At 41.5% G+C, this 15,840-nt stretch overlaps 1 protein-coding gene across 1 annotated transcript in view; it reads right to left on the bottom strand.

The window, feature by feature from the left end:
• The window catches only part of EVA1A (eva-1 homolog A (C. elegans)), a 211,666-nt gene that overhangs the window by 143,163 nt on the left and 52,663 nt on the right, over nucleotides 1-15,840 (bottom strand). Inside the window, exon 2 of the mRNA XM_010002389.1 lies at nucleotides 4,357-4,571. Coding sequence (XP_010000691.1) covers nucleotides 4,357-4,571 — 215 coding nt within the window. The remainder of the gene's footprint in view (nucleotides 1-4,356; nucleotides 4,572-15,840) is intronic.

The following is a 15,840-nucleotide window of genomic DNA, read 5'->3' as shown; positions in this document are numbered from 1 at the left end:
GATTCTATGAAGACAGAAGTTACCCTGCAACATCTTTGATAAGTATCTGGGAGCAGAAACACCATAGAAAACAAAAACATGATAAAAATGCATCTCCAGGGCTTTTTATTTCCCTTCTATACAAGCTCTGCTCCAGGGCTTTCTGTCTTCCTTCTAAATAAACTGTGGGTTTACTTTCCTGCCAATTTACCAAGATGATAATATTGCAGGTAATCTGCTGTAAAGTGTAATTTAGTTTTCTGTTAATAGGCAATAATTTTAGGCCAACCATTAAACACTCTTCCATACAGACTTTGAGTTGTTTATTGCTGAAAACAGGGACATCAGAAACACGAATCCAGGAATGAGCAGCTGCAAAAAGCTTTATAAACAAGACACTCCAAACTTCTCCCCCTTCACCTGAGCAGCTTCCTTCAAACATACACAAGCCTCCAGGTATTTTTGCAGGCACAAGTCATGTTTTGTGAGCTTGGCTAGGAATGAGTAGGGTTTTTTACTAAAGAGATTAACTTATCAGCAGGCACTCATCAGAACACTTCACACACCTGTTTCTCCTTTGTCTTTTATGCCAAAATGTATGTGTTCGTATGAATAAACATACACTTCTGCTGTATCTGTTTATCAGCTTCCTTATTTCTCCAGAGGCAGGACCTCATGGGATGTCCCCATGGCAGAGAAGTGCAAATGTATGCAGTATTGTGACAGGTGAGAGAACCATGGCATAAGGGAGCAGTTAAGCAGATGAGGATGCTCCCTAGCAGATCTCCTTGGAGTAAAAGGTGTCTCCACATGTTCCCATGTCTTCATCTGTTGTGCAGCAATGTCATTTAGCTTCTTCTCCATATTCTCACACTAATAAAATCAGACGTTGTGCAGATTAAAAATGGGCTTGATCAACCCTATCTGGATGACATGCATTTACAGAGCAAGAGAAAAACTCCCCTGTGAAAGCATAATGCACAGACCTACCAGAAATCTTCAAGCTCTCAGAATTATTAGGTCGCGTGCTCAGAACAACTGTACATGCACAATTGCTCCAAAGTGGCAAAGGTTGGTGAAGGACGTGAAGGTGAACAAGCCCATGGGACCTGATGGGATTCATCCATGGCTCTTGAACAAACTGGCTGATGAAGTTGCAAAGCCACTGTTCATCATATTTGAAAAGTCTTGGCAGCCTGGCAAAGTTCCCACTGACTGGAAAAGGGGAGACATAAACCACATTTTCCAAAAGGGAAAAAAGGAAGACCCAGGGAACGACAGGTCAGTCAGTCTCACCTCTGTGCCCAGTAAGATCATGGAGCAAATCCTCCTGAAGGCTCTGCTAAGGCACGTGGAAAACAAAGGGGTGATTGGTGACAGCCAATGTGGCTTCACTAAGGGCAAATCCTGCCTGACTGATTTGGTGACCTTTTACGATGGGGTCATGGTATGGGTGGACAAAGGAAGAGCAACTGATGTCATCTACCTGGATCTGGGCAACACATTTGACACTGTCCTGCATGACATCCTGGTATCTAAACAGGAACAATATGGATTTGATGAATGGACCACTCGTTGGGTAAGGAACTGGCTGTGTGGTTGCACTCAAAGAGTTGTGACCAACAGCTCGATATCCAGATGGAGACAAGTGATGGTCCTCAGAAGTTGGTGCTGGGACCAGTGCTGTTTAACATCTTTGTTAGCAACATGGACAGTGGAACTGAGTACACCCTCAGCAAGTCTGCTTGTTGACTTGTGCTAACTCTGGGCTTCTCTGTTAAACCAAGTGGAATGGGGAGAGCAGGGAAGCTGTTTAAAAAGCAAATCATGTCTGGCTTTCAACACAACTTCATTTTGTTTTTCTGATCTCTCCATATTTGTGGGGCTTTATCTAAAAGTTAACAAGAGACCAACCACATCAAAACTGAAATCCCAGTCTGAATGTCCCAAATTCTTTGTGTGTTGAAGATCTCCCACTGAATCTGACATCATGGTGTCAGAAACGTGATCTGCTAAGAAATGTGTAGTTTGGGGTCACGGCCTTAATGTCTTAGACATGCTCTCCCAAGTGGTCTGCATTTCATTTCAAACAAAAACAAGTGACTAAAGCAAGGGATCCTGGCAGCCAACCTCACAAGGCTGTATTAGTCATGGCTGTCTCAGTGTCATCAACCCTTACTTTTCCCTTTGTAACATAGAAACAATGTCTGAACAGGACATTTCCAGGGGACAGGGCTTCTAAATGGCAATTAACTGTTACTTACAGGTAGTGTTTGTAGGGAATAGTATCACTAACTGCCCTTTACACTCCCTTCAGGCCACTCTCCAGAGCAGCAGAGAATCTATACAGTCATGGGTTTGATTAGACACGGTGATTTTATACACTTAATTTTGAAGGGTTCCGTTTGGCTGATTTTTTTAAATTACTAACAAACAGACAGTACATGCAATTGGTCCTGCTTATAGCAGCCATCCAGCTGAGTTTGAAAACCACAAAAATACACACAATTTCCTTGTCTACAGCTTTCCAATTCCAAATACATGAGTTTCCTACCAGCGAGCTGCAGGCACTTTGCCATTCAGCTTGTGGAGTTCCTGGCTTGCCCCTCAGGGAGACCTCACCCCTCCAGGACTGAGGAAGAAGACAAGATTCATCTCTGGCAATTGGACTCATCCTATCCTAGCTGAGCATGGCACATTGAGCCAGATTTGGGGGCACCAAAGAGACATCGTGGATCTTCTCCAAAGAGACACAGGATCTTGCCCAAGAACCCCCAAGAAATTTGTGGCAGAACAAAGAATGTCAGCTACTTCCCTAGCACATCTGCATCCCCAAAAATGGGTGAATAGGAAAGTTCTGGTCTCAGTCATGTAACTAACTTACTGTACAAGAGATCTGTTGCAAAACTGCCTGCAAGGAACACAGTTCACACTCTGGTAAATAGAGGAGCTGCAATTACCAGCACTGTAAGTGTGAGGGGCAGAGCTAATGGATAACAGCTCTGAGGACATAAGGAGCTAAGGCAGGGAGGTAAGGATTTCTTTGAAATCTCTCCTGCACATCAAACCATGGCATGGAAAGCCAAAGGTTACATATTCCCTGTTCTGAAGTTCTTCCAGATGCCTTAAGTGGGCCACTCACCCACAAAGGATAAGGCTGTGCAAGTACCTATCAATCATGCCAGTAAATGAAATATTTTAGGCAAATTTTGCAGGAGATCAGCAAAAGAAAGCAGGGAAGGTCAGCCTCTGCCAAAGTCTTCAGGCCACCTTTCACTGATAAGGACCATGTCCTCCCATACTATAGCAGTCTTTTGTTGTGCAGTGGAAGTGCTACAAGGGAAACTGCAAACCTGTCAGCTTAAGGGTTACACCACAGACAAACACCAGCCCTGTGCAATCTTGAGAATTTACCTCTGACACTTGGAAGCCAAAGCGCTCGTAACAACTTTTTAAAAAATGCTGTAAATTCCTCTTAAAAAACCTGGATGCAAGAGTGAGAAGTGATGTGGGAAACTCTGGCCTTGAGCCAAATTATAAATGAAATTATTCACTAGCCCTGTAGGTTCATGAATCTAGTACTTCTATAAATTTTTATTATGAGTTATGATTGATTCACAGCCAAAAACACACAGATGCTCTGCCCAGAAGTTTTCAGAGTTCTAAATCCTACACTTGGAAAGCCTTGTGCTTACCTCAACATCCCCATTCATCTCAACAACATCAGCCAACTCATGTTTCTAATTTTAGTTGTTCCTACTGACAGTTGAGTAACACTGGCACCTTCCAAATAATCCTTTGATTTGTTGACGTCACACGTGCCCTTGGGAGGATACATATAGTCAACATGCCCTACACAAATGGACAGAGCTGATTAACTACTGGTGTTTGGGACATTATAAGCTTAAGTGATGCATGATCACTTACAGTGGCCTAAGAGCCAAGTGAGTCAGAAGAAGTAAAGCCAAGGATTCTCACTGGGTTTCAAGTTACCAAAGTAAAAGCCTCTTGAAACAGGATCAGTTCTGAAGTAAAATGTACAACACAGCAACTTCTAGATGTGTTGAAAAAGTTCACCATTGGGAAAGAAAGCTATTTTTAAAAAAAATCTTCGAGCCCTGTCAAACATAATGTGGTCTTGCAGTGTAATTCTGTTTCAACCACATTCCTGACCTGTTACTGACTAGAGTTACACCAAAATTAATAAAATCAGCAAAATCTAATTTAGTCCTGTCTAAACTACAAAGATGAATTGTCCACTAAGCTGTGTGAGAAGTCAGTGCTCCCATGCTGGGTAGCACTGCTTAATAAGTCTGTGCTGCTAGGCCAAGGAAAGATAAAGTCCAAAATGAACAGATCCAGTTGAACATGCAATACCTGAAGGGAAGTGCCAACTGAGCAGGCAACATCTTCTTTAATTAAAGTTGCATAGGAGTGGGGATAGCGGGAAGGACACATCTGGTGACTTGGCACGATTCGGCCGTAAAAGGAAGACTGGATGCTGATGGTGGTTCTGTGAGGGCATCTCAGAGAGACATATTCTCCATCACAGGCATGGTCAGTGTAATTCTTTAGCACTTGTGATATGTAACCTGCAAAAAACATGACAAAAGCCATAATTAGTAAAGGTAGTTAATATTTAGGTGATTTGCAGCAGTGCAATCTAACAAACACACAACTGACAAGCAATGAGGGATGCAGATTTTATTTCTTTATTATTACTATTTATATACATCAGTAACCTGGAGTGAGTTCAAGAGAGGGCCACCAAGACTGTTGGGAGCTGGAGTATTTGCCCTGTAAGAAGTGGTTTGTCCAGACTGGAGAAGAGACAGCTTTGGGGGCAACTAGTAGCAGCCAGCCAGATTCTACAGGGAGGGCATCAAGGAAATGGAGTCAGGCTCTTCACACTGGTGCATGGTAGGAGGATGAGGGATAATAGGCACAAGATGAAACAAGAGAGTTTCAGACCAGGTATATAGACCAATCTTTTCACTGTGAGGGCAGTCAAGTAGTGGAGCAAGCTGCCCAGAGAAGTTTTGCAGTCTGCATCCTTGGAAGTTTTCCAAATCTTAGAAGATAAAGCCCTGAGCAACCTGGTCTGACCTTCTAGTTGACCCTGATTTGAGCAGGAGTGTAAACTACAGAACTGAGGTCCCTTCCAACCTCTCTTCTCCTGTGACCTTAAGATCATGAGCAAGAAAGTCCCAGACACAGAGCCACTAAAGAGAAAGTTGGAATCACAGTTGGTTGTAGGAGGTCCTATTCTGTTACAGTCCAGCAGTCACACCTTTGATCTCCCTTCAAATATACCATTGAAATTTTTCTGGTTGTGCCTTCTGTTTCTCTCCAGTTCTGCAAAGTTTCAACCTTTTTAGAAGGAAAAGAGTATGCAGAAACACATCCCTCTTTGTTTGTTAGAAGATGAGGTTATTTGCAATAAGAAAGTTGTTAACAAATATAAAGCATGGGGATAAAGCTCATTAAAGTTAAACTGAGTTAAAAGGGCTGCTTGTGGTCATGGTTGCCACAGCAACTGCCAGACAAATCCTGGCTTGGCCACTCTCACACGAGGGGAAACCACTGTGGTGCTGATACAGACATCTGTGCAGAGAACTCTGTAGGATGTCCAATGTCAGCATCAGCCATGGTCCCATTCAACTCTGCAGAATTCCTCTATGTAATGAGGTCAGAAGTCCCCTTTCCTCTCCTGGCCGCCAACACAAGTCTACCAGCAGCAGTCTCACAATGCCCTACACAGGTCTTCCTCAACCTCTTGAGAAAAGAGGCACCATTGCTGGATTGTTGCTGATAGACTCTTTTCTTAACAGACAAAGTAAGAGAAAAGACAAAACCATTAAGAGAAACAATCCCCAGAGAAATTCCTAAAAGGGAAACTGACATATAACTTAGACTTGGTTTAAAAGAAATGGCTAAAATGTGACTATTCTCCCGATGGGCCATAATCACAGAATCATTTCAGCTGATAGCTCTTGAAGTTACCTAGTTCAATCTTCTGCTCAAAGCAGCGCCAACTTTGGCCAGGTTTCTCAGCTCCTTGTCCATTTCTGAATATCTCCAAGGATGGGGCCTCCACGACCTCTCCAGGCAACCCCTGCCATTGCTTAACGACTTTCACAGTGAAAAAAAATTTCATTACATGCATTTGGAATTTACCCTATTATGACTTTGGTTTATTTCCTCTGGTTTTTCATTGTGCATTTCAAAGACTGGTTCCATTTACTCTACAGGTTTATGTAGTGTAAAACAGTAATGAGATCCCACTCTCCTTATTCTTCACTTCTCTTAGAAGAGCGGAGCAGCTCCCTTGGTCTGTTATGATTTATCATATGTTCCAGTATCCTTTCATCCGTGGCAGCCAAAGTGGCTTCCTCCAGCTTCTCAATATCTTTGCTATACTGTACTGAGGGGCCAGTTAGGTATGCAGTTACTCTTCACTGCTGCAAGCTGCACTGCCTCCTCATGGTCATCATCCTGCCTTCCAAGACATGGTGATGCACACAGGGAAGAACACAGGTCATGTCGTTTGAGAGAATTCACATGCCTTGCTCTCAACATCCACTCTAGCTGTCCACGTAGACACATCTGTAGGGTGTATTTACTCCACTAAGTTAAACACTGCCAGGGCCTTTTCTCTGTCCCTAAGGCCACATCCAGCAACTTCCTCTTATTCTCCAAAATAGTATGGTCTGCTATACCTAGAGCTTTTACTCAGAATAGTCCTTCTATACCAACGCTGAGACTGCAGGACTTGTGTGAAACAACATTGTTCAAACAAATTTCAAGGTGCCTAAACCAACTACAATCATTGCTCTTGGAGATATCCAACACACAGTAATTTAGCTTCAGCATTCAAGCTGCCACTGTCAGGGCTGGATTCTCTGCTTTCTCTACATTTTACCCTGAAGTTCTTATTTAGCAGTTCTGTTGCTGCAGTGCCTCAAGGTGTGTGCCAAATAGATACTTACTCAAATCAACACATTAATTTCCAAGTCCCCAGGGCAGCATTTGCTTATAAGAAAAAGGCTGAGAAACAGCCCCAATAATTAGAGTGGCAGGGCTGCATTAGATCAGGGAACAGCACCATTTAATTTCATGCCTTTATCTCACTCGTTCAGGGAAACACCCTGGGGATAAAATGAACTACTGGAGTGCACCTCCTTTCCCAGTCAGTTGAATCCATGCTCTGTGTGATGCTGTACACCTGGTCCTGGAGCCAGATCAGCTCTTCTCTCTCAATAATATGGCTACGGTACAATATGGGCATCAGAAAAAGACAACCAGATCAGCTCTTCTCTCTCAATAATATGGCAACGATACAATATGGGCATCAGAAAAAGACTACAGCTACAAATAAAACCAGAATACAACACAAAACATTAAACCCCACTTTTCACACTGTTCCTCCAGTGCAGGACTGTTCCCTGAGGCTAACCTGTTAGGTCATCAGAGAAATACAACCAAAGTGCAGTCAAGACACTACTGGCTTCTCTGAATATTTAATTATTCTGTCAGAACAGCCATCCTGGAGCATGCCTTTAATATTACCAGTTCAGGATGAGGGAAGGTTTCAACTCCTGCAATTAGTGCAGATCACTTGTTGAAACAACTCCTTCCCCTCACCTTCCTTCAGCAATCTCAAAATAACTTGAGTTCATTCAAGCTCAAGATACTGATAGGATTAAATGCTTTGATGGTGACTGGCTAATAATAAACAATGTCCAGTGTCTGAAACATCTGACACTGACCACTGTTAGAGAGAAGATAATAGATCAGGCTTGGGCATGATCAGGGATGACATGATGTTCTTCACAGAGCAAAAGGAAGTGGCTGTAGAGAGCTAATGCTCCTTTTTTTTTCTCTTCTTGAAGTGTGCCCAATTTGCACTACATTCCTTGGAAGTTCTGTTGACAGTGTTGGCATTTTGTTACCCATTGATTTATGGTGCATTAACTAGATTCCGAATTGTTTTCAGCATCATTGCTGAATTTTTGGTAACAGGTCTCCAGTGACCTTTTGTACCAATACCTGTGGTACCAGGGAGGGAACTACTGGGATGCCCTTTACTGAATGAAATGCATAAACATGTAGCCAATGGCAAGTGTTTAAGGACTTCAATGGCACCTGTATATCAAGGTAAGAAGCACTTCAGAAGTACACAAGGAATAGCTTACAGAGCTCTTTGACTCCTTCCTGGAAAGCATGAAAAATTCTCTTTTGGATGGCTGCAAGAAACTAGTTCAGTTTAGTAAAATGAGCAAGCAGATCACTGATAAGCTCTTCATAGACCACAGACTATGACAGTCAAGAAACTGAAGTGGTAAAGGTATTATTAAATGATGTTATCATTCCCCATCAAGTGTATGTGCCTGCATTATTTTCTGGGATATAAGGTACAGTCTTACAAGCATCCACTCCAAATAAAGTGAGGTCAGGCTGCTTTTAAAGACTATCAGAGACATTAGACACTCCTTTCTTCACCCTCAAATTCCAGGATGTGAAATCACCATTGTCAGATCCAGGACCTGAAGATGAGCAATTATTTGAGGAAAACATCCCAGCTGAACTACCACAGTCAAATACACTTTATTTCATCATGGTTGATCTTGGAGATGAAGTGACATGAATTCTCATTATTTTATCAGGAACTTCTGTGGTAGTTCATTTATTAGGTCATCTAGGGAAGTCAGTGTTAGAGTAGGTTTCTTTAAAAAATATACATTTCATTTGAAAGCCTGGTAAAACATAAAGGAAATATAAAGAATTAAACCCACCAAACCCTTTCCAAATGCTACATGTTCGGAAAATTGAGGTTAACAAAAACAATCTCAAAATCTTTGGGGTTTAGCACTTTTATTTTTTCAAGGATTATATTGAGGACATGATATTTTTGCTGGTGGGCATACATACTCCCCAATTAAATCAATGTTTAGGAGTCAAGTGCTAAACATCTCCTTAATTCAAAAGACCAATGTCACTACCAAAGCAGGGATTTATACTCTGAAGACAGAACAAACAACCAAAAGAAGTGCCACACAAAACCAAGAGATCATTTTTTTTCCCCTCTAACAAGATGAAACATTCCTTTCAAACACCACTTGCAATTTATTTTTCCAAAGTCCAGAGTTTTCCTCCTATCAGTCATCAGCAATTACTCGCCACTACTCACCAAACAAAAACACTTAATGCCAACTGTAACTCCATCCCACCCAGCAATGTCTGTTCCCAAGAACCATTTTCACCACTGGCCCTCCAGGGAACTGATGCTCAGTTCTCATCCAACAGCCAATTCTAAACCTTAACACATATGGAAACTAGAGAAAAAATACCGTTTTCATACCGACTTTAATCATTTTAGAGGTACTGTGCATCTAAACATAATCCTTTACTTATCCTTATAGCCTCATAGAGCTACAACCCTGCCTTTTTGAAAGCAAAGCAACTGATGGACTGGTTCACAAAAGCACAAGTGATATAAGAGCTTCCATCCCATCCAGATGTAGGATAATAGTAGAGTATCCAAACATTCATATATGTGTGTGTGTGTGTGTGTATCTCCTGTTTAACCATGGCTGTCTAAAAGCAATAAGCCCTTTTCTCCTGCTTCCACCTACTACAGCTCTAGCTTTGCTTGACAAGGCACACAACAACACACCAGCTCACCAGTCATCAGGAGAAAAATTTCATCTTTCACTTGGAAACATCTCTGTAGGTGTGTGCTGGAGGAATAGAGACAATCACAATTAAACTCTTTGGACACTTAAGACATGATCCAAAACTTCTAATAAATTACCAGGAAACTCAAAGGATTGTAATGGTTAATAAACTACTACACATAATTCAAGCCAGAGGTCTATTCATGTCTGTATGAAGCTATATCTAAGCTATAGTAAAGTATTCTTAAAATATCCCATTTTGAGCTTTTGCAGTTACAAATATAGAAGTGTGTATATATATAATAGAGAAAAATTACCATAATGAAAAACAAATTACTTCCCATTATCTGAAACACATGAAGCCAGTGCAATTAACTTTTTTAATGAATAAACCATTGTCTTATTCCTGGTTGACACAGATTCTTTTCTTGTTAACACTCTTATTTTCCAAATCTGTATTGTTTTTCAGCACCCACTATGATTTTCTTCTGGTTTCCTCAGCTTCCTTGCAGATATTTTTGAGACTCTGAATGTGAAACAGAACTTTCTTCCATGAGGGACCTTAATCAGGTACTTTTCTGGAGCTCAGACTACCCCTATATCACACAGGCTTTCAGATAGGCCGTGGGCTGGAGAATTTCAGCTTATTCTTTATACAGAGAGCACTGGTACTCATAACACATCACAGAAACAGTGTTAAGCTGGTGGAATCAAATAACAAGCCACCAGGATAGCCAAGCAGGGCTGAAATGTGACCCCAGGCAAGGCCTGAAGCCAGAGCAAGTAACTCATTGAATACATTTCATACCAGGCATTATTGATAATCCTGTGGTTGCAGTAGTAAAAGCAGCTCTCTCAAATCACAGAGCAGCCCAGTACGGACAAGTAGGGTTTGTTTTGCTTTGTCCCTAATACTGGAGATTAAAATGTGCTATTACAAACCTTCTACAGAGAGATTTGCTTTCACTCCAGCTACTCCCCAGCCCTTCCACCCTCCAGACACCACACAGAGCTGGAAAAAACTTCAACATCTTGTAAGCATACTTAGGAAAATATTTTTATTTTAAGTCAACAGTTCCTTGTCCACTATCTGATCCTCTCTTCCACAGTTGTGCCTCCAAACAGTAGCCAGAGTTAACTCAGATAGAAGGCTTTTAAATAAGATTAAATTTAGAACTGCAGCTGAGTGCCAGCTTTTCAAGGCTAAGCAAGGCAATTTTTCATAAATGCTGAACAGTATTTCATAGGTCTGCTGGGTTTCTGTAAGGATGAGAAGGTAGTAGAAATTAGACTGGTGAAGACTAGGGGTGACAGGAATAAAAATTTGGTGGCAGTTTTCCACTCTGCAGGCTTGAATCCAACTCAGATACTACTGAGGATTGTTGCTAATTGTTCTCTTAAATTTCCTAAATGTGAACTCCTATAGAATTTAATAAAACACTTCAGCCCTTCCACAGACTGTTGGAATAACACTGGAGAATTTAATAAGTAACTCCAACTGCAAACGGTTTGGGTCTAGAGCTTTATAAAGAATTGCTCTAACAAGCACATACAAAACATCTTGTTTGCTATTTTAATATCATCTTAGATTATTTTCTTTGGATGACCCACAAGTCTATGGTTTCTTGAGAACTTAAATTTTTCTAAAACAAGATTTTAAAGCTCTTATGGCTGTGGAGATGATTCCTTCCCTAACTTTCTATATTTTGAAAAGGCAAACAGATATTTTTTAAATTATATTGGGTTTTTTAAGCTTATCTTTCTAGAATCAGGGAAATTTAGCCCGGAAGGACCTCCTGCACGTCATCTAATCTAAACTGGTACTCAGAGTAGGGCCCAATATCAAAGTGAGATGAAGCTGCTCAGCACCAAGGACACTGATTCCCCAGCCTCTGAAGCACTCATGCCTGTGCTTCATCACCCTTCTGATTAAAAGGTTTAACACTTTGTTAAAAGTGTTTGTATAAATATTAATGCATTTTACAATTAATACATTAGTGTTACAGCACCATTAATATCTTACTTTAATTGTAAAAAAAAAAAAAAAAAAAAAAGCATAACTTAACATGCATTATGTGTCAATTAAATAAAGTATATTCTACATAACATCATTGTATTTATAATATATCCTATAGCATAACCTAATTACCAGGCAGCCTTGGGAAGCTTTATGGGGTTTTGCTCAATATTCAGAGAATTAAAGCTGTAATTTTGAGAGAGATATAGTGTAGAATTCTTACAGCCCAAAAAGATCAATTCCACACCCTACAGACAAGCTAGGCACTATTTCATTCTAGAGATACAGCTGCAGGAGGTGTTAAGGTCATCACTTTATAGCTGAAGGAATACAAGGGTGATACTTCCTGAGCAGCTTCAATTGGCTCTTTCTCCTTGGCTCTCAACCAAGTCCTTTCCAAAACACAGTCCTCACACAAATAAATCACAACACTGCTTGTTGTGGCCTTGCTATTGCTTTTCTAAGTAGTGATAAAGAGCTCATAGTACCAGGGGTCAGGTAGCTCTTCTAAATTCAGTTATAACAGGTTTATTTTATTGAAAGGACAGTTTTCCCTAGATGGCTTATCTACAGGAGATTTTTAACAGCAAAACTACAATGATATAATTTGATTGCCATAATGATACCCTATAATTTTCCATAGCAAACCTAGTCACACAGGGACACACTTGCCTAACTACCAATGCACCTTTGCTGGTAAACTTCCTCATGTAGTGAACACCTCACTGGTGTTCATTTTGACTTCCAGTTCCACAACGAAGTCCTTTTGATCCCAGCCCTTCCTGCAATGATTCTTAAGGCAAACAAATTTGACCTTGGAAATCAACATAATTACAAATCTAACATGCAAATGGAAAGATCCTAGCTAAGAAAAAGCAATGCCAAAGCTTGGGGTGTTCCTGCAACCACAGGCAGCACCACCTGCATCAAAATTTAAGAGCTCAAACAGAATCTGCCCCTACATTCCCAGAGCATGCTGGGGCTCAGACTTTCCTACAAGCATCACTGGGTTTTATGGCAAGAGACTGACAGCCCCCTGTGCCTTCTGGTCCAATCACTAAAATTACTGAAATCAAATTTGTGCCATTTCTCAAGGGCCATAGACCAACTTATTCATGTGTTGCTAAAACGATGTAATCAACATGATATCCTTATGCAACAGGGAAAGGAGTCAGGAGCTGGATGCACTTCTCTCAGGACATGCTCTGAGCTCACTCAGTGTCTCACTTCTTATTCAAGAGGCCAAGAACGTTTTATGGTGATCAGCACCTTAGCCTACCTAACCCATTACTAGAATAGCATATGACAGCAGAGAATTTGCACTCCAATGGCTTGTGTGGTCAATCTTCAAAAGAAGGCTTCAGGGAGACCTTATTGCCATGTTCCAGTATTTAAAGGGTGGTACCAAGAAGACAGAGACTCCCTATTTACAAGGAGTCACATGGAAAAGACAAGGGGTAACGGGCACAAGTTGCTCCTGGGGAGATTCCAATTGGACAGATGAGGTAAATTTTTCACCATGAGGACAGTCAAACATTGGAATAGTCTCCCAAGGGAAGTGGTAGATTCCCCCACATTGGACAGTTTTAAGACTCAGCTTGACAGGGTGCTGAGCCACCTCATATAAACTCGAGTAGTACCTAGAAAGGTTATACCAGATGACTCTTGACGTCCCTTCCAACCTGGCATTCTATGAATCACTGTCACAATTTCCCCATGCCCAGGGCAGGAGAACCTTGTAAGTCTCTGCCAGGCACCTCTTTGTTTCCAGCAAGTCCCTTCTTAGGCTCTTCTTAGCCCTATCACCCACAGAGAATTCAATGCTGGTGAGCACAGTGCCCATCAGCAGTCTTCTGGTGCACCCTCATGCCCCATAAATGCACCATTTATTATTTCCTCTAGTATTTTGAAACTGTGGGACTCCCCAGGTCACCACATATCAAAGAAAACACAGTCCCAGATCTTCTCTGGAAATAGGAAATATTCAGCATCTTTCATGAAAGTAGCTGCTGCATATCAGGTCTCTGTGACAGCTCCTTCGTGTCCCCAGAAGCGTGATGGTGAGAGACAGAGCACCAACCTGGGAAGGTTGGAGACTATCCAGTTTAACCAAAACACACATTTTCACCAGTGAAAACACAGGGGGAAGGGTTTGTTTTCTGTATTAGAAACACGCGGTGAGAGAAATACGAACCAGCCTTGCTATAACCATGCACCTCTGCAGAGCTACAGCAAAAGTGCCTAAAAACAGCCTGGCCTTTGCCCACAGCTTGACTGGCAGTGACAGGGAAGTATTCTGTTACCACTCAAATGAAAAGAAAGCTTTTTGCACAGCATATCACACTGGGACAAAGAAAACTGTTATTTGACCACATGACTGACAGACAAGACTTTATGCACACTGACCAATTCTTTAAGCAAATCAAGAACTAAGTCATGACAATCTGTCCAGGGCTAAGAAACACCAACACTAAATAAACAGGTTTCTGCCCATTTGGGGGAACTTATTCTGACAAGACTAGGAGTGCAGAAAGACAGCAGCTTTGTTTAGACTAGGGCAAAAGGCAGGAGTGAACGCAAAAGTACATAACTCTACAGGAGCTGCTGCTATAGCCATCACAAGCAGATGTGAGTGCTTTGCACACAGTGCCAGAAGCCAACTCTGGGGCTTTCAGAGTGACCTCCACATCCCTGAAAAAAAAGTAGATTTGAACTGGCAGGTCAAAATGTTGAACAATTCCTGCAATCCCAGAGAGGAAATCTGAAATCCTGTTACCACGCATGAAATAATACAGCCTGACTTACATGTGCAAATACCATCTTGGCAGCCAAGAGTTCTCCTACAGGAAAATACTTCCAGTCAGGCCATAGTCTCCCTCACTGATTTTAACAAGCACTTCAATGCTCCAGTGGTCATTTTTATGCAAAACATTTTTGTATCGCAAACTGTGAAATTCAAGGCCTCCCTCATTTGAGGTTGTGTAATAAGGGGGTAGGCAATTTTCATGCTCGAGCAGGTCAAATCAATCTAGATTGCTTGGCCACCTAGCAATTTTTCCACTGAAGAAGCAGGAAATTTTTCAGGACAATGATAACTTGCTCTCTGTGGTGGGAAGGGCAACTACTGCCCATAGACATACGGTGTGAGCTCAGCTGAGACACCAGAGAATCCACAGTTGTGGTTCCCATCCAGATTAGAGATGTTGTGCTTAATTCTCCCAGAACTCACCTCCCAAGAAAATGAAAAAATTAGGCAAAATCTTGTTTCCAACACTGGGATTTTAACATATCCCTTTTTCTTTTGCTTTAAATTCCATATTTTATTTATTTATTCTTACTCGGGGTAGATTTGACAAATGTAATGAAAGCAGCAGCTCTGGAATGAACCTGCATCCTTTTCCCCAGGACCTGCAATAAGAACTATGATGCTGCCCTCTGCATGACCTTTGCCTGTGAAATGCATATATCTCTCTGCTTTGGCCAGGCCTTGGCAGCTTTATGAACCCCAAGAGAGGAAAGGAAATGAAGAGAGACTGAGACAAGATAGAAAAGGCTAAACAGTGAAAGGAAGAAGCAGGGGAGGGGGGAAAGAAGGAAATTAAAAAGGGAAAACAAAAGGAGGAACAGAGCAGAATAGACATATAAAAAAATTCCTCTTTCTCATTTGTTCATTAGAAGTGTGGTCATGGGAGGTTATCTTGCCAGCAAGAACCAACTGGAAGCACCTGGGAGGCTGGATCACTTTAGCAAAGGTAGGGAAACTGGAGAAACAAGAGCTCAGCCTTAACATGCTAAAGAGAGGAAAAGTGAAAGATTCAAAGCAAGAATATCCATCTGTAAGTGACCTCTCATTATGTTACCCTTATGATCAAGTATTCCTGCCTGCAGAAAGGACTGTGTTACCCAGAGATAAAAGTTATCCAGGAGAAAAGGGAGCTCAGGCTGATCTTAAATGAGAAAAAAAATAAGAAGGTAGAAAAGTAGGTTTGTATGAGTTTCCCCTACTTTCTAATACACCCTGTCTCTGATGACTTGGCTACAAACCTCAAATATTGCCTTAACAGAACATGCAGTGTCCTGCTTATGCAACAACCAGGCAAAACGGCCAGATCAGCATCTTCTGTTTAAGCCATTGACTTCAACCAAGAGGGAATTTATTATTCGCCA

Source organism: Chaetura pelagica, unplaced genomic scaffold (assembly GCF_000747805.2).
Source record: "Chaetura pelagica isolate M959 unplaced genomic scaffold, ChaPel_1.0 scaffold46, whole genome shotgun sequence".
NCBI classification, from domain to species: Eukaryota; Metazoa; Chordata; class Aves; order Apodiformes; family Apodidae; genus Chaetura; species Chaetura pelagica.
Note: the sequence above shows the minus strand (reverse complement) of the source record. Positions and strands in the feature narration are given on the sequence as shown.